Source organism: Aphis gossypii, chromosome 3 (genome assembly GCF_020184175.1).
Source record: "Aphis gossypii isolate Hap1 chromosome 3, ASM2018417v2, whole genome shotgun sequence".
NCBI classification, from domain to species: domain Eukaryota; kingdom Metazoa; phylum Arthropoda; class Insecta; order Hemiptera; family Aphididae; genus Aphis; species Aphis gossypii.
In genome coordinates, this window is record NC_065532.1 from 13,798,235 (window position 1) to 13,825,196 (window position 26,962).

Genomic DNA, 26,962 nt, shown 5'->3' on the forward strand with positions numbered 1-26,962 from the left:
AATTTTTAAGTGTTGATGATTGCATAGACGTGCCACAGAGGTTAGAAATTACTATATAGTAAAATGTTGGTACACTTGGTCCACTATTAAATTAAATCTCCGCTCATCTTAACTTTAAATATTTATAAGGTATAACTAATTAGTATCTACTGATACGAAATTTAATTTTTATATTCCTACCAAAAAGTATTCTGCTCCAGAGTATGAAATTTAAAAATAATATGTGTTTTTGTCATTTGAAAAAAAAATAATTACCTTACTCCAAAAATGTTATTGTGCAATGATTTAAAATTACGTGAAAAAATAATTTTCACAAACATATTAACAGTTTTCGAAATAGTAAACGTTTTACTTTAAAATAATCACCCTGTATTTATACAGATGAAGAGGAGTGATGGTAAATGGCCAGGCCGTGTTCAGCGACCAGCGAACTCCTGTTGGTGGTGGTGTAATCGGCGGCGTCGTTCGTATGGACAGCACATTGTTGTAACTAAAACTCGTGCAGTCGTGATTACTGATTAGTCAGACTTTAGACGTTGACCCGCGGACGTCGTTCTGTGCAGTGTGCGGTAGTTAAGTTGCGTTAAGTCACCAATAATATTTAAACGAGTTTCGTTTTTACCCGAAGTGCGACGATGACACTACATTGATGAATATAACTGCGGAGCATCTACGCTGCATAGCTACCGTTTTTAGTTTTTCGAATGCTATGTTTTGTTTTTAAAACCGTTTTCAAACATTAACATACTTGATCAGAATTTGGACACAAACAGAGGTAAAATTTAAATTACTACTTTAATACATTAAGATATACATTATCAGTTATAATATTTTATAATATGCTGAAAGTCGATTGTTGATGAAAACTATCAGCGTTTCGCTGTCTTAGCATTAATTAAATTTTTTCAAACATATTTAAATAGGTATTTAATATATTTCCTAAATTTAGCTATTATTATTTATTAATGAATTTCACACTGGGTATATGGGTTTCAAAATATAATTTTCAAATTACAATTTTGACATTTTACTTATTTAGGTATGACTTTCAATAAAACTAGTAGACACCTACTAATGAATTTGTTGTTGATATTTAAAAACACGTAGATTAAAAAAACAGTAACCATTCATTCTAGTAAGCATACTACGATTTAGGTATGTTATATTTAGGTATGAACGTAATAAAAATTATTGTGCAGTTAATACTGTAAGATACTGCGCATAGTTAAAATGGTGAACCACATAATAAAAATTTATAGGTACGTTTCGTTAAAACTTTAAAAATGAATATTGAATAATTATTTAAAATATTAAAATAAAGGCATAAATAAAAATAAATTCCATAGGTACTATATGTGCACATAAAATTATACAAAAAGAAAACTAAATAATTGATTAATAATTACTATCAAAAATTTTCTTGACTTAAAATTTTTTTTTCTTTGTAGTTGTTAATTACTAGCAAATAGTAAAATTATAAATTTGTATTTTGTATCAGTGTTTTTGTAGTTGACGTTGTTTTTTATGCAACTTTTTAAATGTGATTTTTGCTAACTGAATTGGATTTATTCATTTTTAAAAGACCAAATTTATTAAGTTAATTATTATTTTTATTATGTACGTTTTTTTTAATCAAATAAAATTAAAATTAAATATTATACAGAATAACAAATACTATTATACTACTGAAACAACATTAAGCACCAATACACCATGTTTGCCTTATCGCGAAGTCAATATAGATAAGTTTAGCTATGGAATAACAACATATAAAAAAACTTCCTGTCCACAACATCCAAATAGATGTTCAATATTATTTACAAATAAGAGATATTTATACCTATAATAGATTGGTATTATTAATACATAATGTATACTGTATAGTGATTTAATGTTTACACACAATATATACACAAATTACGTATATCGTAAATCGATGAGACAATGATCTATGATAATATTATAGAACTGCTATTTTTTAAAATAAAACATATTTATATAAACCGTAAACGTAATATTAATATTTTCAAATAAGAAACTCTCAAGACATAATACAAATTTAAATTTAAATAATGTCCCTTATTGAAAAATGTTGTAACGCGTAAACATGTAGTACATATGTGTCTGTTTATAAAATATTTTTTTTAAATACGACATACCATTTTATTAAGTTTTAGCGTATAAGTACACCATACGTGCATGGGAAGTTTAAATGGTTTAAAAATAGGCTTCGTGGATTACACATGTTCTACAATGTGGGGGGCCACTAGAAGATCCCGTTTTATCTTTTGCTGGAGAAAAACTGTATATAGTCTGTAATTGGATGTTGGGAATATGCAACCATCCGTAAATATGAACATACTGATAGTCATAGTTATAACGATAAATTACAACAGAGTAATATTTTCTTTCATTTTTACTATTTAATCATTTTATTAACATTATATAGGATGCTATATATACATACTTTTTTAAACATACATAATACCTACGAACCTATACGCTTATGATTAATAAATTAATTAATCAACTTTTTAAAACAAACAACAGTAACACAACATGTACTAATTTATATAATTTCTTAAATATCCAAACCTTATATTCTTATAAAACAAGGTTTTCAATTGTTTCACTTTCAAAGTCATGCTTTCTATTATATTTGTAATTTGAGAAACGATAATGGATACTAGAACTCTTAAATGTATATAATATATTATTTATACAATTTTTAAAACTATTATTATTGTGTTGTACTGTTGTGCGACTATTTTCATTGATTTTATAATATATACGCATATATTATAATATGTTATAAAATAAATGGTAAAACAGACATTTTTAGAAAAAAAATATCACATTCATATTAAAACATAAGTAACTATGTTCCCTACCTCACATAATATGTTAATATATTACATAGGTAATTATAGACAATGTTACCGATACATCTCAATCATTCGATAAACAATACATAAGCAGTCACTAAGATGTATCATATTTTTGCTAACGCCCATGTTGTAAATCCTTGAACATGATCTTTTAATTACAGGATTTTTTTTTATTATTGTGTAGTGTCCATTTGCTACTTTGTCTTTGTGTGTTATAACTTATAAGTTATAATAGTATGACGTCTACGTCACTGTCTAAACTTGTATAAAGGGTAATACCATAATCGGAACAAAAGACATTAGACATCAATTTAACATTTTGTGAATAATGCAATCAGCGATCAAACAAATATGGTAGCGATCGTTTTGAATATTGCAGGAAATAAGACTCAAAACGAGTTTCACTTATTTTGTTTTCAAATCTTTCGACCTGAATTCATTGTTATTATTTTTAAATCAATTGGATTGACAATTTTCATGAAAGTCGTTATGGTACGTTGGCCTTTTAGTAGACGAGTAGTTTAATAAATTGTAATTTTTTATAAGTAGGTACATTCAAACATTCAATGTAGAAAATAGAAAATATTTATAAAAAATGTTTTTTTGACAATTATTATTTACATATTGCATAAACTAGTATTTTTAAAAGAATAGTTCTTTCTTTATTTATTTTTTGCTTTACAAGACCTAGTGAAATATTAGGTTTATATACTGGTACATAATAGGTACCTAGTTTTATAATGTAATGCTCATTAATTTAACTATTCAAATTTATACAGAATCATTGAGTTTCGATAATCATACTTAATGAATTTTACACAACTTTTCAGTTTTTTGTTTTACCATTAGGATTTAGGAGGTAAAATTTAAATTCGACAGTTATTACATAATTATAAAAATTATATACGTTAATAGTTTGGATAAGAAATATTAATTATTAATACATACTGTTAACACTTCATACTTTAAATATTTAAAATAACTACTGTACCTACTATCTGATGTGCTACAACTAAAAATAATAATACATTATATATTCAATGAAGTAGATAAAATATACATTTTTTTTTTACTTTTAGTGTTATAATAATTAATTATTTTAAATTATTTAGTATTTGAATAGCTTATTTTTCTTTGTTTTTAAAATACAAGAAAACTCGTAAAATGCAAATCAACTTTAAATTTAAAAAAAAAGACATTAATCAAATTATTCCCGTATGAAGTTGTCATCTGACCTTGTTGAAAAATATATAAGTTATGAATTGTTTTATTCGTTTAATTGTTTCTATTTACCGTTACTTGTACATGCTTTCTACGTAAATACTAAATTTTGTTGGGATTGTATTCGACCGGTTCCATTATGTTTGTATAATTAGTTCAAGAATAACACTACTGTCATTACTATGTAATAACACATTTCGCATGAATCACGAATATAAAGTACAGTTGGCCGGAAAAATAATGTTTTATATTTTGTTTGACAAGTATTTATGCCGGATGTTACTTGACTCATAACTATTTAATATGTATACTGTACAGGCACATAATATATCGGTATTCTTGAGATTATATAAATATATCATTTTAAAAGATAGAATATGGACTGTGATGGAGAAGGTTTAATTCAAAGTAAAAAATGTTCTACCAAGCGATTTGTAGGTACAAATAACATATTTGTACTAATTTTGCATAAGTATCTACAGTATTTATAGAATACTTGATGTACCTAAACTTAGAAATTATGATTATAAACTTATGAAGTTATAGGTACACATTAAATATTATGTTATAATATGTATAAAGATATACAATATACATACATGCATAATGTATTTCTGATATATGGATAATACTTATTATGGCTAGTTGATAGAATCATTATAAAAACATTGAAAACTCATTTTATCACGAAAGAAGTTATAAGAAATAAAAACATACTATAATAATGAGAGGTTGACAATAATAAGAATGAAAATGTGCATAGGTATCATAAATACAGTGAATACCTACCGATTATGTTATTTTAATTTGTTCTACAAAAAATAAAAATTGGATATTGTAAACGTATATAAAATATTATATTATTAGTACTTAATAGGTACTTATACGTTATAACTTATAACACACATTAATTATTATACCATTAACTACCATAATACTGTATAATAAATGATCATGATTACTCATTACACTAATACGGGCCTGTATAATAAACGAAATAAAATAAGTGCATTGCATTGCATTCCTGTCGTAAATTTCTGTTATACATTTGAAAACAGCTGTATTAGATGATGGATATAAAAAAAAAAAATTAATAACTAACTAAAGTAATAAAATTACTCTAAAATGTTTAAACTCTGGAAATGTTCCTATACTCTTTGCTATGCGCCTATATACAGTTAATGGATCCGTTTCATAAAGTGATTTTTTATGCACCATGTGTCAGCAAACACATATTACAGAGTATACTGCCCTTGACCGAATCGTTGACACTTCGCTACACAGCTCAACTGAACAACTATAACAATGACGAATAATTTTTTTTTTTTTTTTTTTTTATTAATAAATATTTTTATTTTTTTGTTTCTTTCTATTTTTTAAACAGTTTATTTCTCAACCATCCATATGTTCTGTAAAAAGAATTATGCTTTGTAATTTATTTTATGCGTAGGTACCTATGTTAGTGAATACAACTGTTAGACTTATAATATGTGGTATATATAACTCTCTTATTTTAAAAGTCGAAATTAAAATGTAGTCTTCAACAGTTATTAGTCAACAAAATACAAAGAAACCATCTTTAAAATATTTTAATTCATAACAAATTTTTACTCATAGTTTACAGCTTAATACGTGACAATTTACACCAATAAATGAGTCATATTACATAGGAACAATCATATAAGAGTTATTGCTTAATTATTTTATAGTGCGGTATACAAATTATAAGCGTTCCAAAGTTTTATAAAACATTATAATTTAATAAAAAATAAATAAACACTTGACAAATTTAAATACAGTTTTTCAATGATAGTTTTATTGTAAACTAAAATTTTACTAAATTTATAAAATTCAAATTTATTTACATTTTGAACATAGATTATTATTATTTCATATTACGTTTGTTTCAATAAACTCATATTGTTACTTTAAAATGTTATAAGTTTAGTATTTTCAATTAATTAAAATAAAATAAATAAGTTTTAAAGTTTATATTTAGCACGATTAACCATGATTTAATTGAACTTCCCTAACCGATATATTTAATATAATCAGATAACATTGTTTATACTTATATATAGTTATATTTCCTTTTAACTTATATTAGAACTCCTGAATAATAAATCTTCCTATTTATTTTTAATGATTAAAAACATATTATTTTATTTAGATTCTGAGATTTTATTTCTGTTATTTATAGTATCTATTTTTTTTTTTGAATAATTTTATATTTTAAAAAAAAATATTAATCTTAACTTTTTAATCGATTGAAATTTGTTGTACTTAAATAAATTAATATACATCTTATAACTAATATTTATAATACTTTATACAAAATAAAAACCTTATAATTTAAATCTATTGTTGCAATAATAATTTATTGATTTTAGTAGATTTTTAATGGAATGTTTAAATTTATTTCTGTAGTGAGTTTATCATCTTTCATGATTAAAGTTGACCTGTGCTTATTGGTTATTGCCCGTGGTATTTGAAATAAATAAATAAAATAAATAAATAAATAATCAACACTGAATACCTGTACTATAGAGTATTTTAATTTAATAATATAATAATATTATTCTTTAGTTCAAAAAATATTATGATTTGAATGAATAATATACAATATATGCTATTTTAGGTTAAAATTTTAATGCAGTCAATACTCCGATAGTTCTTAATAAATATTATTTATTATATTACCAAATTGAGCAAAAGAAAAGTTTTATATATTTCATAGTATCATTATCAAATTTAAATTAATTTTATTTTGGGTGAAACATAGTTAGCTATAAATCCTACTTATAGTTTCCTGTTTTGTTTGTATTATACTTAGTGATTACTCATCTGATTTGGTTCATTATTCAAACAAATAAATACCAAAAAATATATATATTACATATTGTAAAATAAACGAAGCCAGAACGAAACTTAGACACCGTGATCTTTCAATTAAGTTATAAAATCTCGAGGTTTTTATTTGTATCATTTTCGTATATAAAACAAAAGGATGACATAATTCAAGGATATTTCTCACGTGATGTGTATCCGCATCATTAAACTACGTTACTGCAGTATAACTATAAGTGACAATATTTGAGTTAATGGTTATATTTTTTTTTAACAATCGTTACCAAACCCTGACAAAATGAATTATATGAATTACCATAATGAATAATGCTGATAGTGACAAATTCTATAAATAACTTCAAAGAAAATTGAGAAACGATATTTTCAATATTTGTTTAGTTACAAGCATTGTTGGAAAACGTTACAATGGACGGTACAATGAGCTGCATTGAATGGTACTCTATGTACCAACATATATATGTATATTTTTTTCTCCACAATGAAGGATTTCTCTTTTATACACACGCACACTACACATGCCAGACTTAAATATAAATATATGTATATAATAATATATAATATATACAATTATAAGACATACATAACACTATATATTATAATAGATAATTTCCATAGAAATTAATTTATAACAAATAATATATTTTGTTTGGATGGAAAATGTTATTTTAAACTTTACAGTTAACATAAAATTTGAATGATGCGGTGCCTAGTAAAACTATAATAAAGACACAACATTTTTATATTGATAGTATCATATACTGCTATGCACCTATGCATTATAATAATTAATAATATACCTATAATAATACCTATAACTATACCTATAAATTCATAGTTATACAGAATACTGATACAGATTATTGATTAGTGATTACTACAGATTAGTTTAAATTTCCATATTCTATAATCTAATGTGTATCTCTATAGTATATTCTAATGTATTAACCACAAAGCATTTTACCTATTTGCTATGTGTATAATATAAAACATATAGATTATACTTGTATACTATTGAATAAATTCTTAACGTTCAAATTATTGTTATGGAGTTATTTGAATCGTATTAAATTTACTTTAACCGTTACATAAACATAATACATCGTAATATACTAATAATTTACACTATACATTGTAATGATATATCATTATCATTGAACATAATGTAGATATACCGAGATTTTATAACTTAAAGAAATAGCATTAGGTTTTTTTTTTTTATGATTTATTTTGCATATTTAAAGAACGTAAACAATGTTTTAGACATGTAGATAGATACTTATACTTATATGGCGTTAATATTTTTGTGAATCAAAATAATATTTCTATTTTATAACTCAACTATTTTTTTTTATGTTCACAATGAATAAAATAATATTGAATAGTCATATCACTTATATCTTAGCTATCCATGAGGTACAAATGCATAAACTAATATGATTATTTTCTAATTACTCTAACTGTTATAGTATAAAACAAATATTCTGAGGAGAAAATGTACGTGCCTTTAATAGTTATATAGTTATTACTTATTGCAATATATGTATATTTATATATAATATATATTAATATATTATATACAAAATTATTCACTCACTTTATGCTGTGCTGACCCTCATTTATTTTTTTTTAATATAAATTTATTCAAATGTTGACATTTTTAAAGTATGTAGGTACATCATAATAATACTTAATGATCATATAATCAAGTACTTATATTTTTTATACGGTTTAAGGAGCTTCTAGAGATACCAACTTTAATTTTCAAAATAAGAATAGCTTATTTTTCTTATATACTGTAAAGTAAATGACTTTTTGAAAAATTGTTTTGCGGCTAAATCGAAATTTGAATGAAAAGTCGTTGAGTTATTATTTAACTCTGTGCACTAAAAACAATATTAGTCTATGATAATGGTTTGGAAAACATGGAGGTTATAATGATGATTTCAAAATTATTGCAATTAATATTAACCGAATACAATATTAAAATTTCTAAAAATATTAAGGTATAATAATAGGTATTATAAGTATCTACTAAATTAAAAATAAATAGAAATATTACATCTATTTTATTTTTCTTATTTTTGTTTATCTGTTTTTAAGAACTATTATTCTTGTATTATAAATATAAGACCTGCATTTAATAGCTCAGAGTCCCAGACGATAGACCAACATTTTTTAAATAAAATAAAATAATTTTCATAACAATTAAAATAAAAATGTTAGTTCTTATATTATGATTCTTAAATGCACTTGAAGGATTTTAAAACTTAGGATTTTAATGAGATCATTGTTAAAGAAAAAAATTGGGAATATGATGTTTGATGAATCACTTTGTATAATTATACATAGTGAGTCTTTATATAGACAACAACATGTCACGAATAGACAATCGAAAAGATAGAAGAGACTTCAATTATACTACTATCATGCAAGTAAATTTGATTTGCTTGTATAGTGTATAATTTCTACTTTGAATAGTTGCACCAAGTTACAATAAATATTATATCTAATATATACTCACACGAATTAAAAATAAAAGATCATTAATTTATTTTATATTATTGATTATTATTTTGTATATGTATACCTAGTTAATAGTAGAGTATAAAAATGTTATATAATTAGAATAATTTATGTGGTTTATGTTCTGACGTTTGTTATTTATAAACAGAAATATGCATGGCCATATGAGATGTAATATGGGCGAATAACTATATGTCTGTATCTACATACAATTTATCACGAATTCTTTATTGCGTGTTATCGAAATATGAAATAATTAAATACAATAATATTATAATGTAGGTAGTAATTTTAATTTGCAGACGTAAGAGCAAAAATCAAACGTAAACTTAAAAAGGAGATTATAATTTATATTTTATAATGTATATAGTTAGCGGAGCCTATAGTTGTCTACATTTTTTAATGACTTAACACATTTTATTGTAGAGTTTTTATAGGTAATATTGATAAAATATAAAAAAATTAACATTTTCGAAAATGCTTATACTATTACTAGTATTACTATCGCATAAGTTTTTTAACAATTACGCCTTTTATGGGGGCAATTTGATAAAAAATCAAAAATAATGACCACTCTAAGTCAAGCGTGACCATTTATGTTAAAAGAAAGATACTGTTTTCCTCAACTGTTCATTTTCCTCAAAAAAAAAAAAAGAAAGGTAGGTACTTTCCATTTTCTTCCACATGGTTAACTAGAATCATGTTTATTTTCCTCTAAATATTTAGATCATATATTAGTTTTTTTAAATATTAAAATTTAAATCGTTTTAAATTATTTTTTATATATTTGATGCTTACCTATGCATAACAACAATAATATTGGATAATACTCTAGGCCAAAAAAGGATGATAATATGTGTCTATTTAAATTAATAAGAGTGTAATAGTTCCTTATTTCTATATTAGCGGAAAATGCTCAAAATTTGTTTGTCTTTTTTTTTTTGAAAAAAAAAATGAAATAGAGAAATACGGTATCTCTATTTTTGGAAGAACATGCAGGCTACGGTCAGTAAATTAGCCATATGCCCATAGCCCATAGGTACACAAGTAATTTAGTATAATGGCACTTGTACGGTTCATAGAGGAGAGCGAGGAGAATTTATCATTATTATATTATTATGTATACTTATGTAGTTATACGTAATATTGCAAATTGAAGAAGAAATATATTCCTATATATTCTGTATAATATGCGTGGATTTTACTTTTCTTTATCGGTATTTTAAACTGTTACGAAAAATTCGCTTCTCTTATTCTTTTACGTGCATTTCGGTCGTGCAATATAGATGTAATAGGTCAGTAACAGCCAACAAGTATTTATTAAACAAGCTGGTCTAAACTCATCGTCTCGTCACGCTGTGAACGTTTCCGCTTCCATTTCTCTCTGTCTGCAGTCGAGGTACCCACTGACATAGTCACTTGTCGGTGGCGCTGAGAATATTACGGCGCTCGATTCCGCATGATGTACCTGTACACTATTTGTCTACACTCTACGCGATTCTGAAAATTGTCGGCTCATAAAATATGTATACATTTCTACCGTAGTTAATTACGCGTTTTCGCATGATAATCATTGGGACGCTAGCAATTGTTACATCAACATATGTTTCTGTAGAAACAAATACTATGTAACCCATCGACAGTATACCTAATAAAAAATATTATTTCTTAACATTTTCACATAATATTTTTTCTATCGAAGTTCGATTATGTAGAAATTTATTAGACTTTTGTAATTAAAATAGTTGTATAGTTTAAGTTTATTCTAGCTTTGTTAGAAATAATCATCTTAATAGAGTACCGAACAACCGAACATTATTTCTAAATTAATGATTGGATATACATAAAAGCTATACATTTTAAGACAATAATAGTTAATTATTATATTATAAATCATCGATAAATACCTAAACACGTTTAAGTCACTATTATATACAGACATATGGTATTGGTATATTAGTAAATTAATTTAAAAATAAAAAAGGTAGGCAAGTGGGTACCACTATCCTGTATATTATGTATCGAATGGAAGTTGTTATTGAAAAAAACATCATAGTGGATTTTGTTAAATTTAAATTTAACGATAATAATCCATTGTGTGCGATTAAAAACGATTCTGTACGAAGACTGTATAAATGTCGGTGACCGTAGTTTCAAAACAATTATTATAGGTAATAATAATATTGGATTTATATAAAAATTCTAGTTTTTCTTAATTTATTGTTTGATTTTCTCAGGTATAATAAAAGCATTGAGATTTTTTAATTTCGACCTCATTAAAGTACAAACTAGATCCAATTTACTAACCAAAACTACCCTCAAAGTGAAAAAATAGAAGTATTTTATTAACAAATTATTGTGACTCATACACAAAAAGAAACTTATTTTTGTAAAATCAATACGTTCATTATTGTTCCACAGTTCCACCCAGCATTTAATTGGTACAATCTAATAAAATTAATTTTATTTCTATAAAACTATTGTTTAAAAAAATAATGATAGTCTTATGTTTGCTTGCAGACTCCGCAGCATTATACAATAATGTAATATATATTATAAACCATAAATCCAAGTAAAACTTCACAGTAACGCTGATCGCTGTATGGTCAATAAATCAATTAAAATTCTTTATAAAGCGGTTAAACTGAAATATATTTATCATAGGCATATCGCTGTATTCTATAATATATACTACTCCTGTCTCCGATATTAGTGATATTACACAGCGTTGAGCCTTGAGTGTATTATTCAAATGAATTGATCAACTAAAAAAATCAATTATAAAAATGTAGATGAAGTTCGTAAAAATTGTACAAGTTAAAATTATACCTAAGCGTGATCAGTGGGTCTACCTACAGATGACAGATCCGACACGATGCTATATAATACTATGTTATTATAACTTTTATACAATATGCTACTATGCTAGTATCTACCTAATTTCATTCCTATCGATTGAAAAGCACATTTATTGGTCTATGTGCTTTATTAAAGTTTTCGTAACACAGCAGCTGGATAGATGTACCATTTTATCGAATATCAGCATTTGTATAATGATTATTACGTGGTTTACGTAATAACGATAATATTGCCAAATAGTGTACCTAATAAATAATATAAATTGCGATCAATGACTATCATACATGTATGCTCAATTTTATTAATTTGATGATTCCCACAATATTCCACGCAGTTTCCTATCACGGCAAGGCCGTATACCTACTGTATTAAAGTCCACTTCGATTTCATTTACTATTCATAATGTTATGTGTTTATGATAATCCTAAGGTTAAAGCTATATATGTATTAAACTATTAACTATATAGTAGTCAGTGGGTACGATTTACCTGTAAATGTATACAATTGTAATATGAACAGATGAGTCGTTATATTTGTATTTTATATAATACGTATATATAATCATTATAATCCCACACTTTGTGCTAACTTCAAATTATATCTTACGTGTATTATAATTTATAATATACACCCGCACCGCTAAATCATTTTTTTAAGATCTCTGGTTCCGTATGGTGTTCATTGTCCAATAGTATCAGCACACCGTTCTTCATAGTTTCGATAGTCGATAACAAGTCGGGTGTGTATATTGAATATTAATTTAAGCACAATCATAAATATCATAGGCGAAAACAGCCTGTGTTCAAAACCTATGCATTGCATTTAGTAAATAAATACTAAAAGCTAAAAACTGTCAGGTCGCTTATAATATCATACTCATATATTATACACGATGACTCGCTCCATTCAGAATCTAAAAGCGTCATTCGTAAAAAATTTTTTTGCATATCCAAGCACTATACCACTTGTGGTATAATACATATGTGTAAGTAGCTACATAGTAAATACACGACAGAATCTTTGAAATCAATTATTTTTGCGAAATAGTTCGTTTAGAATAAATTATTAATATTTAATAGCAAAGGAGATAAAGAGAAGGCGCAGATCTGATTATCGATCGCAATGCGGAAAATCGTTATTTATCCGACGGCGGTGGAAATAATCAGTTTTTTATTGTCACAGACACCGTGTCAATGCAATAACGACAACAACGATATAGTCCTTCTATTCTCTCTCACTCTTTCTCTGTCCACAGGCGATACACCATAATAATATTATAAGACGTGCCGTCGCAGCCATTGTCACGCCAAACAATGAGTCCGACCACACGATCGATTAGGGGGCTAGGCGATTGTAAATTTCATTGATATATATATGTATAAGAATATTACATAAGCTCAGATGGTCATATCGATAACGAATAACCTACGCGTTAAGTCAACTGGTCGTGTGACACTCGAAAACTAGATAATAGGTAGGTCGTAGGTACCTTACTTATTGTTATGTTAAAGTTGTTAAATGCACTCCACCTCGGTACATATATACACTAATATTGTAATGAAGTTATTTAATTTTGTATTTCTAACTGAACTTCTCGCTATGAAGTGTAAACCTCTGAACACATAGTATTAATATCAAAATAAACGATCACTAAGAGAAATATACCTAATACAATAATCGGTAAAATCATGTAAAAATCAACAATCAAAATTGTTGGCAAGTATGTATAATACAATAAATATCCCAAAATATGTATATTATATGTATTATAATTATGACTATTATTAATATTATTTCAAATTTAATTGTTTAAGCCATTTTGTTTTAAATGGTGTATAATATACCTACGAATTAATTAAATTAAACTCATTATTTTAGAAAAAAAAACTAATTTTTTTGAACACTTTTTGTTATATAATTTTAAGTTGTTACAAAAAATGAATTTTGGAAAATAATGATACTTTTTAAGTTGTTCACTATTTTGAATGATTAATGATTAAAACATACACTTTTAAATTCACATTTCAAAACAGAAAATTATTGAAAGTATTTTGTTGCAAAAAATCAAATTTTGAACAATTAGTGGTTTATTAGTTATATAAGTTTAGTAGTGAATCAACATTTACATGTCTAAATTTAAAAAACTGTATAACTCATACCACTCGTCCGAAATGAAATTTATACATCGAAAGGCTATTTGGTTACAGACCTGTAGCCACGGGGGGGGGCCGTTGCACCCCCCCCTAATAATATTAGAAAGACATTGTTTTTATATATAATGCCACCCCCCCCTCCCCCCAAAGTTTGCTTAGTCCACCTGAAAATTTGGTCTGGCTACGGCTTGTTTTGTTACATATTTATTATATATTATGTGAATTAGTACGAATGTTGGATTTTAAAATTTATCCCAAATTGTAAATTAAAACTTCTTTTAAAATTCGATATTTACCTTTAATTTATATAGTTTTCAATATTTTCATATCATTTTATTATTTGAAATATTGATGTACAAACAATGTATGATATTTTGATGCAGATAAACAGATATTGTGCAAATGATGACTATAGGTAGGAACATACTATTTCCTATTATTATTACACCTGTGACAGCGCGACAGCTTTCTAGAAATTCAAATTTTTACACAGTATAATAATTATAGTCAACGGTGACAACTGCATGATTAGCATTTCACGAGATACCTATAAAACGCCGTTCCATGTTTACCATTTAATTTTCCGTGTGCCTGTTTGTTACAATTGCATGTTACTAGTGCCTAATTGTTCCTTAGTCAAATATTATTTACTTCGACATATGACGTTCGTGCGATTACAATACATTTAATGTATTTTAGATTATCCATGTCTCTCCAGTATCTATGTATACAATGCGTGTCGTCCAAGTAGGTATGTGAACGGAAAGAAAAATGCAAATGATATTTTGTTCACTTAGGTACAACTTACGTCATAAACTCATAAATATAATATTTTGATATTTAGTCGTAACACCTAAAGCATAATAATTGTATTATTATATTATTTATTTATTACACGTATTTTATAAGTTATATCTCACTAAAAAACATATTATATTGTATATATATTGTAAATTTTTATTGTCATCCGTTTTTTCTTTTCGATGATAAAAAATTCAAAGCATATATCCGCAATGGATGTACGTCATATAAAACACAAACTTATGTAGATATGCGTTTTATGTGTATTTACATATAATATACTATATAGGTCATAGTATAAGAGCCATAAATAAATAATATATCATTAACGTGAATTAATACTCATAATAAATGAAAAAAAATTTGCTACGTCCATATTGATAATTAATAGTTATAATATAACACAACGTGGATATAATCTAATATCATACAATATTTACCTATTTCCAATAGTAACATAATAATTATATTGCACAACTTATTAAAAATAAATATATCAAAAACATTAATGCACAATCGAGGGTGAGAACTGAGAAATTGAGAATTCTATGTAATAATTATATTTTTTAGATATTTCTTTAAATGATAATTGGTGGATTACGTTTTTGTCCGATGTCCAATGTACACCCAACAACCTCATCACTTCAGCCACCAAGTCAACGTATCTTATTGTACATATACTTGGCAGTAGGTAGATATATATTTTATCGGTTGTATAGTTATCTATAAAATATAGTAAATATTCACTTTCTTAACAAAAAAAAAAAGATACTATTTGAAATATGACAGCAGACATATGACGTATCCGTCGCATTGAAGTGTAATCAAGTGCATTATAAACCCGTCAATATAAAGAACTGATTATTATTTCAGTTTTCAAGTGTAACAATGGGATAAATATAGAAACTATCAATATAACGAGTAATGACGTAAATACTGTGTAATTTTTCTTTGGACCTTTAAGCTCCTATTTATTAGCCCTGACACGCTTTCTATATAAGTACCTACTAAAATATTGACGCGGAAGTGACCCTGGTTGAATAGCACATATATTATATATTAGCCATATATTATGTAGGTACCAAATATAGTATATTATATTATTATATTACTATATTATATATGTATTTAACAAGTATATAGGTATACTATAAATATTACTGAACTGTTATTCTACCGAAGTCTATACACGTAAGAGTAGCCGAGTTATATATTGAATACAAAGAACTATTCTATGTTCCAGATGAATAGATTCTGCAGAATACAGTTTCTGTTAGTAATTTTCCGTTACAAATATAAATTATAATATTATGTTAATAGCAAAAAACATACATTAAGTTAGGACTTAGGATAGCTGTCGGTAATTAACACTAATCATTATGTTTTTTTATACTGAGTGTAAATTATGTAAATTTCAATTTCTACATTAGTGATAGGTATATTAATGTCATTTTTGTACCAATATACTTTTGCACATCAGTAAAATATTAATAACATAAGTTATGGTATATGTCAAAACTCAAAAGACTGGAACAAACTAGATTTTTTTTTAATTTATAAAGATTAAGAAATAACTGAATAAACATAACAGTATAACATACGTATTTTCGTAGATACGAGTTACTTTCTCTGTGTAATAATAAATAATAATAGGTACAATTGCGTAAACGATCTAAAACTTCATTATTAGAATGATTATCTTATAAATACATTATCTTCAGCTAAGCAGAACAGAAATGAATTATACTCATTAACCCTACGCATATTGAAATAAAATAAAACAGTAGCTATATAGCTACTGTAATATTACTAAATCGATAATAATTCTTAATTGTTTTATATTTATACCCGAAGTTTATAATTAATTAAAATAATTTGAAATCACTAATAATTGAACTATTGGTATAAAATGTGATAAGTACTTAATTATATGACAACTACCAAATAAATTAATATGTAAAAGACAACTTTAGATAGGACGTAGCTAGTATATTTAATAATTAGAATAGCATGGTATAAAATAATTTTTATTTAAAAATATTTTTTAAAGAAAAAAAACAATTCTAAAACTTATTTGGCAATCTAAAAATAAAAATAAATTATAAGATACAGTAGGTTCACTTTCACTTCGAGTTGCTAAACGATGCGTTATAAAAATAAAATAAATTAAATATACGTATACAACAAAAATCAATTATCCATAGTTTAACTAGAAAAATACTACATTAAAAAACTATTAAACAGGCCATCTAAATGTCTTATTTTAAAAATTTTAGATTCACCATGCTTCAGCAGATTCTTAAAGACATGTATGTTGATCCAGAGCTGCTGGCGGAATTAGATGAAACGCAAAAACAAACTCTTTTTTGTAGAATGCGCGAAGAGCAAGTTCGACGTTGGAGTATATGGGATCATAACGAGAGCATCAAGCCTGCTTATCCAAAACGTCAAAAAAGTAAAATTCAATGCACAAATATTGAAATAATAATATTTCGTGTATAATAAATTGATTTTTAATTAACTGAGATTTTTTTTTAAGATAACAAAAAAGTACAATGGATGTTGGATGCAAATGGTAATCCTTGGACATGGATCATGGGTGAGCATAAAGATGATAAGACTATTGAGCAAATAATTGAAGAAGAGGCTAGAGAAGCTGCAAGACTACAAGCAGAACACGAGACTGAACAATTGCGGTTTGTTTTCATTAATATATAAAAAAAATTTATATTTTCGGAGAAAGGAAGAATAGTGTAAAAATTGTGCTTCCCTTAGTGAGATGGTATAGTAATTACTACTAAAAAAAAAAAAAAAAAAAAATATTATACTGATGTTTATTATAAATCGTTAAATAAAAATAAATATAATTTTATATGTATATCTATAATTATTATCTAAAAAATGGTTTGTATATATTATTATATACCACTATAGTATATAATATAATATACATGGTATATTAACATGTATAAGTAATTATAAATTTTAATGACTCATATTATTAATTTTTAGCTTAAATAAATTATAAGCTATAATACAAATATCAAAATCAATCGAACTATAGCTAGTACCTATAATTTATTTTATATTTTTATTGATTAGATTAAAAGTTGAATCTGAGTTAATGGCAATGTTGGAAAACAAAGCAAAAACTCAATTTAATCCACCTGAAACTAAATATTCACATGCGACTGAAGAGATTTACTGTTCCGTAGAAGATCTGAACACTAGAAATGCAAGAAAACCATGTGTGGCCACACAACCAATACGTGGTGCCTTAAAAGAACTGTCATTCAACAAAGTATTTAGTTTATAGTATATTTCATAATAATAAAATAACCTAAGTCTATGAGACTATATATATGAACGATACTTAGAATTATACGATATAACATAATATGATGTATAATGCAGCCTTCTGATCATATTGTGTATGTTTTGTATTACTAATTGTATATTCGTATATACGTATGAGTGGAACCAATCGTTCGATGAGCCCCTGAACATAAAGTTCATTGAACTGTTGTACAGGTGTCCGAGCGTGTGAGAAATTGGGAACAGAGAGTAATGGAAGAACGAACATCGGAAATCTATAACAAAATGAAAAATAAAAAAGAAGAAGAAGAGAGACAAGCCGAAGAAGCAGATAAAAAGCAAGAAATTGTTTGGAGAGAACAGAGTAAGCGCTAAGCAAAATGTAACAAATAACAATATTAATTTACAATACAATTAAAATATTTATCTATACTTTCATGACAATATGTTATGCTCGTCTATTATATTTTTACTTGAGTAATAAACTATATAAAATAAATCAGGAGATATAATTTTTAACTTATGACTAATAACAGACTATAATCTATACCTAATACCTATAGGTATTGATTGTACTGAATAGTGAATACTGATAAAGTAATAATAGTTACATAAATAAAATACCTTTAAAAAGTAACAACGAACAATATTATACTTTTAAACAGTATTTGTTTTCATAATATTATATAATAGTAAAAATAATCTTAAAAAGCTAGAAACCTTGAAATGTGTTTAATTTAAATAATGTATAAATGAAAATAATCGTACATAAATATTAAATAATAATAAAACAATACTAGAAATTACTGGAATTAAGTTATTATATTCAGTATCATATTACTTATATATAATATTATAACACATAATTATCTTCCAAATACTACTAATTGTTATTAATTATAACTCATTATTTATAAGTTATAAGTGTATAAATATATAATGTATTAATATAAGTACATTATTCAGTATTTTTTATATTTAATTTTAAGTCTAAATTTTATATTTATTACATTAGGTTTGAATTTAGTTTATCATTGATCCACGTTCGACGTGGTTTACGCGATTACTAAAGTTACAGTGACGTGATACGATCTGATGATGTCACTACGACGTTTCCAAACTAAAAATTATCGTAAAGATAGCGATCAACAGACAACAATAAAACGTAAAAAAAAGTCACTAGAATGTTGTAGATATACAAAATTTAAAAGTTTTCCTAAATACCGCAAAAATTTTCGGAATCTCTAGTCCAGTGGTTCCCAGCCTTTTTTTATTCTATGACCCCGTTTAAATTTTCAAAAACGTCAGGTTCACCTCTTAAAGAAGACCTTTTTTGTTTTAGTGATACAAAATAACTATCTATATTATATTATACAAATAATCATAATGACATTCATTGTAATAGATCATTGTATCATCACTATTAGTTATATTCCATTCGTGTCTCATTCAGTATCTAAATTCCTAGTTAGTATAATAATTAATTGTAATAATACTAAAAGAATTAAATGTTAAATTATTTTATAATATTTATAAACTACCATATTGGTACTTGATTAATATTTACTTGGATTTCCAAGTACATCGTTTAACTATTAATTGCCCATAATTAACCTAAACCATATTAACTTATATACCTATGTATTATTTTATTAATGCATTTTATTATACATAATAAAATTGTTTAAAACTTCGGCTTTCATTGAACGTAAATTCGAAATATGTAATTACATGTAATAGACTTAACTGTTTAATATACCTAATTAAGTAACTCAAAAGCAAAAATTACTTAGGTACATATTAAACCTATAATTGTATTTTAATATTTGCTCCAATATCCCCTTAAATAATTAAATTAATTAACGTTATTCTAGCAAAAAAAGTTGCATTATATTGTATGACGTATGACGTGTTACAAAATAGATAGGTACCTAATTATTTAAACCCAAAGATATTGTAACTTGGAAGTTTATACAAATATATAATTAATTAATAATTTAAATGTTATATAAGTTTAGTACCTAATATTTGTTGTCATAATAAAGAATAATTTCGCAATAATTAAGATAAGGTTATATTGATAAAAAAATTAATTTTTTCAATAAACAATAATAATAAAAATAAAAAAAAATGATTTTTTTCATAGATTTACATTAAAACTTGTGATTTTATAAATTAATAGAATATTTTTAGAATACTTTCTAATTTTTAATTGCTAGTTAAAAAAAATGTTTATAGAAATTTAAATATTTTTAGAACAAAAAGCTAAAGAAGTTGAATTACAAATTCGACAAATTGCACGTCAAGCTAGAGAAGAACATAGAAAATCACTTCTAAGTACTACAGAAAAACCTTCTAAGTAAGTATCATATAGAATGTATAGTATTATATTACCTATTCATATTCAAAGCAAAAACAGTATATGTATATAATACATACAGATATGTATAAAGTGAAAATAAATGTTTTTAGTGTAATGTTTGTGTCGAATTCGTCCAAGCCACCAAGTAAAAAAGCTGTTGTTGAATGGTTTAGAGCTAAAGAAATACCTAGAAGAGCTGGATTTGAAAAAGATAAAAATGCCATAGCCACTTGGTTCCACGGTGTGCCTAATAAAATTTAAATAGAAATATAATATATTATACTAGTAAATGTATATAAGTTACTTTTTCTCAATTAAATAATTTGTATTAATAAATATTAGGTCTTATAACACGACAAGAAGCAGAGATTTTACTCAACAACGAACCAGTGGGTAGCTTTTTAGTTCGTCTATCTGAACGAATTTGGGGCTACGCCATCACATACAAAGATCACGGTTGCTGCAAACATTATTTGGTAGATGCATCTAATGGCCATTATCAGTTTTTAGGGACTAATCAAATATCTCATAACACACTGAGTGAGTTATTTTAAGTTATTTTAATTAAAAATTTAAATAAAATGTTTATAAAATTGTATCACAATTACTATTGTGATATTTAATTAAAATGTGACGTCGTTAATCATTACCCAATACCAACAATAAAAAAACAATTTGAAACGGAGATCAATAAATACCGTGCTTTATGAAACATTTTTGACGGTTGTCAGTAGATTTTCCAGCGCTAATTGAAAAATTATTGAGAAAATCGAAAGTGACCTGTTCAAAGTATCTTCCGAACTCGATTTCCGTTTTTTAATATGCTACGTGAAATTGTTTATGCATTTCTTATGTCTCATTACGTCCTAAAAAAGTTCTAAATTTTTTTTAAAAAGAGATGGATAACAATAAAGTTAATATTAACGTTATGATACAATAAATTCTAACATATATGGACTACAAAATACTGCACACATAATAAACATAATTAAATTGTTATAATTTTTCATTTAATTATACAAATATTGCTGAATTTATTAATTTGAAATTAATTATTATTAATGTACAGTTTTATCAAAGTTAAATATTATTATATATTATAATACTAAATTTAAAATTTTTAAGTATCTAAATCATACAGTTTTTTGTAGTACTTTCGTATATTGCACAATATAGGTAGGTACACTATAACATAAAATATTATCTTTTTTTAGGTGAATTAGTCAACTATCATCGAAAAATGCCAATTACCAAGACTGGGGAAGAATTATTACTAAGACCATGTAATCGTACAACAAATTTGCCTCCTCTCGTTTTCCAAGGCTTATTGAAAACATGAATACTAATCTAATGATTTCTACTATATTTATAGAATATATATTTTTATGTTAATATAAAATAAATTGTAATTCCTCATACTTAAATATTTAAAAAATATATTTTCTTACCTCTTACATATTATATTATATTTTAGAACTTAGAAGTACCATTACTTATAAACATGTTTTTAATTTGTATTGATTTAATAAAATACACAAATTATAGGTATACCTACCTATTCCGTTTATTTTATTTTAAGTACTGATTTTTACGATTTTGTTTATATCACTATATAGCTGCATATAGAATTTACTAATATATATTATATACAGCTAATATACTAAATTATAATCGATTAGTTCTAGTTCAAAAATTATATGGTCTCGTAAAAAAAAAAAATAAATATAGAACAACATTTAGTCAAATGAATAATAAAATATTATATATAAATATATAATATTGATTATACCTACCTATATTTTTTGATGATAGGTACCTTAATAAAAATATAAAATATCTGAAATACATCTCACATTTATTATTTTATATGTAATAAAAATATAGGTTTAAAAAAAAAAATTTAATACACCTACTTATTTTTTATTTTATAAAATAATATAAAAGTTGACATTGTAATTAATACTGATTTTTTTAAAAAAATTTTAAAATAATTAATTGTTTTTGGAATTTTGGAGTCTAGTGACAATATAAAATATTATTTAGGTTTTATATATTGTATTCTTAGAATATATTAGTACTGCAATCTCAAATAACGTCAACCTAATTCGAACCTCCCTATAGTCCTAAGTTTGAAGCAATCAAACTTATTTAAAAGAGCTACAAAACGGGTCCAGCCTTTGGATATAAATTAAAATACTCGTAAATGCTATCAAGGAGGCCTAAATAATTTTTCTGTGTCACGAAATATCGTGTGTAACACAATAATTACGCCCAGCTTACCTTTTTCGATTCAAAAGAGGCAATAATACTACCTACGCTCGACTAAATAACACGATCGTACACGTTTTACCATTTACCTGCATAATACGCAACACAATTGGACTTCAATATATAATGTGTCCCTTATAAATATATTTTAACAATTTTCCAATACACTATTTAAAATAGAGTCAAATTTGGTTTTCCTCGGGCTTGGTTAATTTGAAGTTGAAGTTAAAAGTTCGAGGTACGTATGAATGTATACAATGGCATTATAAACATTTGTCATATTTTTTTTTTTAAACTGACAACAGATTTTAAATATTTGTTATAATTCAAAAAGTATAAGTCGAAGATGCTTGAAAATTTCACCAATTATTTAGATTAGAATTTAATTTATATAATTTAATTTTCAAAATATTTCGCTTATTTTAATGCTATTTATAAGCATTTGAAATATTCATTTTTGTTTATTTTTTTTCTATGAATATCTTTAAAAATTTTTTAACCTAGTCAAAATACTTGAAAATTTGATACTATGTTTCTCATAAGTTAGTTTTATAGTGATTAAAAAATTATAAGAATACATAAACGCAATTTTATTAATGTTTGAAGTTCTAACAATGACAAAAATCTGTCAAACTCAAAATCATGAACATTTGCAAACTATTTTGTAGTTTAAATTGATAAAAAACATTGTATAAGTAGCTAAGACTTACTTCATAATTAACCTAACCTGTTACCTGATAAGCGCGAAAATTTGAATTGGTGTCGTTGGACGCTCCTTTCCATCAACCATACTTGTCCTTTTTTTACTCTTAAGTTGTCAAAATTTACTTATTGTATTATTATAATTTATAAGTATACCGATTGTAAATACTCATTTTAAATAAAATAAAAAAAAGTAACTAAGAATTGAAAATTTAATAAAAATTTTCCATAAGTTTGGCTTACTATAATTATAATAGAAATTGAGCGTTGGCCACAGTGGCACCGAACACGTACTTTTATGGAGCGGTTCGCCTCTCTATTTAATTAGGTGAGTCTCGGGTGGTTGGGTCTTATAGGGCGAGAGTATAAATTGACACTCTTGACACTCTTGTTGTTTGTAAATCTTAAGAATATACTAATTACCCGACAGTCGATCTGTAGGTATACAGTCAGATACTATAATTAGGGTTGCCAACCGTCCAGTTTTCCCCTGGACAATTCAGATTTTCTAGTTCCTGTCCAGTGTACAGTTATCTTTCAACTGGACGCCATAATTAATTATTTATTTATTCATTTATTTAATTAATATTTTACAATATGTTTTATATAATTTTATTTATTTATTGTATTATCAAAAGTATAGTAATGAACTAATAAAACAATTAATTATTCATAATAATAAATATTTATATTATTTATTTTCATAAATTAAATTTATGACGACTAAAAAAAAGGTTTTCAGTAGATGTCCAGTTTTTTAAATTTAAAAAGTTGGTAACCCTAACTATAATACGATAGATGTGAATATGTGATAGTTAAATGTACAATATAGTTATGTGGCTGGTCATTATTTTGCTCTAACTTGGTGGGTGGTGGACGGTGGTAACTAATTTTTATACTTTACCCCACCTAATAAAATGCAAGTCGGCGCCACTGATCGGCGAATTAAAAAAATGTTATCTAAAATTTAAATTTTAACGAAATCAATAATTCACGCATCAAAAATAATGATTTACTATCAATTAATTACACCAGAAGTTTAAATTAGGATTATCTGTACATGATTTAATTTCGAGGTATTCAGGTCATTAAAAAACACAAACCACCTTTTTCACCACCCAGTGGAAAATATACATTCCTATAGGCTAACAAATCATATCCGTTCATAATCGTTTTTTGTATGCAATGATACCTTTATCATTGCATTCAAATTTAACACATCTATTATAGTAAGGGTCCCCAGTCGATCTTTCTTGAAATATAGGTCGATCGTTATAAAAATTAATTTTAACATTATCGATCGATCGCGCAATAAATAGTTGAAAATTTTTACTTTTTCTCGTGTACTATTAGAATATTAGATTATTATTATAAAGAAACAATATAATTATTTCTTTGGAGCTTATGGACTTTTTTTTACTGCTCACCAAACAAATTTCTATAATATTAAAATAAATCTTACTTTCTTTATCTTTTTCATCATCATCTACACCATTGACAATTGTCTACTGAACTACCAGTCGGTATTTCAGACACATTTATGTTAGGAGCAACTGGAGCATCTGTTAGAGGGTTCAGCTGAATCTTTAACAACACCTAAAAAATAAAAAATATTTTTTATTAGATAAAAATTAATATCAAGTGAATAATTGGTTATGAAAATCAATAATAAAAAAAAAAACATAGGAACCGTGGACGTTTTTTATGTGACAGTTTAAAACGTTTCCGGACTACGAACAAGCATTAGGTATATAGAACAAACACTTCTAGTAAATAATAATTCGTTGTTCATTACGAACGTTTTCATGTATTTTATTTATTTATTTTAAATTATTATATTTTAATAAATATTCCAAGATATTATACACATTACACATTAAAAATTATTACAAGTTTGATAATTTGATACTTAATTACCTAATTGACGTTATATAATAACAATACAAAATTGTTGTTATTATATAATAATATATTACCTATATCCATAAAACGCCTATTTTGTGGGTTAAGGATTTTTAATTAATCCCTCCACATATAACATTTATGTATAGCTGTATAGGTATGCTATTAATAGTAGACCATAATTTAAGTAAATATCAATATGTAAATTTAACAAATACATATTTACAAGTATAATAATATATAATATACAAATATACAATAATATTATATGTACCTAATATACCTACCTATTAAGCAGAAACATCAGTCAGTAAACTGCCTTGGACCTTGAAGGCTGTAATATTGTAGTGATCATGATTCAGAATATTTAGATAGGTAGGTAATAGGCATCTTTAAAATATCATTTCGTAAATCGTAATTTCATATTTTTGTAGTTGTGTTACATAAAACCATAAAGTATATGTTATAAGTAGTACCTACTACCTATAGGTAACGGCATTTATCGTATTATCGTTGAAAAATGAAAATTTAACATCATAATTTATAATTATAGGTTGGTATTATTATTTAGTGATTATTATAGTCTTAGGTTTTTATTACCAGCTTCTTCGTTAACTTGATAAACGATAAAATTGCTATTAAAAAATGTTAGCCACCAACTAGAAAATCAGCAAATCCGTCTAGAAATCTACACCGGTACATTCGGATTATTTTATAAACTAAATGTAAATCTACTTGTATTCGAATAATAACCAGATAGGTTGATAGGTAGTTAAAAATTAACATTAACGCGTACTTGAGCCTTATCGTATTTTTGAAATATAAATAATGAATTAATACTTGAATCGACAAAAAATGCATCGGTGCATTACTCATTGCTGTATTTTAATATTAAACTTGTTTACACTATTTTTGGCCTAGCCCGGAATGAGTAACTATAACTTATAAGCCTATAAAAATGACATTGGGTTTTTGTTTTATTACCATTTAACAGCTGCTACTTACTGTTTACTGCTACTATACGACAACTGCCCACGTTTAACGTTCGAGTGGAAACAACGTCGATTAGGCGCAGTGTCGTTTAGATTAAGCAATGGTTT

General features: G+C 25.5%; 2 protein-coding genes and 1 long non-coding RNA gene across 3 annotated transcripts in view; 2 read left to right on the forward strand and 1 right to left on the reverse strand.

The window, feature by feature from the left end:
• The first annotated feature begins 453 nt into the window (after positions 1 to 453).
• LOC114130287 (SH2 domain-containing protein 4A-like) lies at positions 454 to 22,538 on the forward strand. The gene is made up of 9 exons (XM_027995229.2): positions 454 to 775; positions 17,590 to 17,768; positions 17,853 to 18,009; positions 18,416 to 18,614; positions 18,845 to 18,992; positions 20,885 to 20,987; positions 21,101 to 21,231; positions 21,333 to 21,530; positions 22,205 to 22,538. Exons 2-9 carry the CDS (start codon positions 17,597 to 17,599, stop codon positions 22,327 to 22,329), a joined length of 1,233 nt encoding a protein of 410 aa, XP_027851030.1. The 5' UTR covers positions 454 to 775; positions 17,590 to 17,596; the 3' UTR covers positions 22,330 to 22,538.
• Positions 8,630 to 26,962, forward strand: part of LOC114130289 (eukaryotic initiation factor 4A) — an 88,520-nt gene continuing 70,187 nt past the window's right edge. Inside the window, exon 1 of the mRNA XM_050202906.1 lies at positions 8,630 to 8,643. The gene's annotated coding sequence lies outside the window, so the exon portion shown is untranslated. The remainder of the gene's footprint in view (positions 8,644 to 26,962) is intronic.
• On the reverse strand, positions 14,787 to 26,859 carry LOC114130288 (uncharacterized). The gene is made up of 5 exons (XR_003592907.2): positions 26,150 to 26,859; positions 25,423 to 25,556; positions 15,164 to 15,365; positions 15,060 to 15,103; positions 14,787 to 14,981 (listed from the first exon to the last, which is right to left on the reverse strand). It is a non-coding gene; the product is annotated as an uncharacterized LOC114130288 (long non-coding RNA).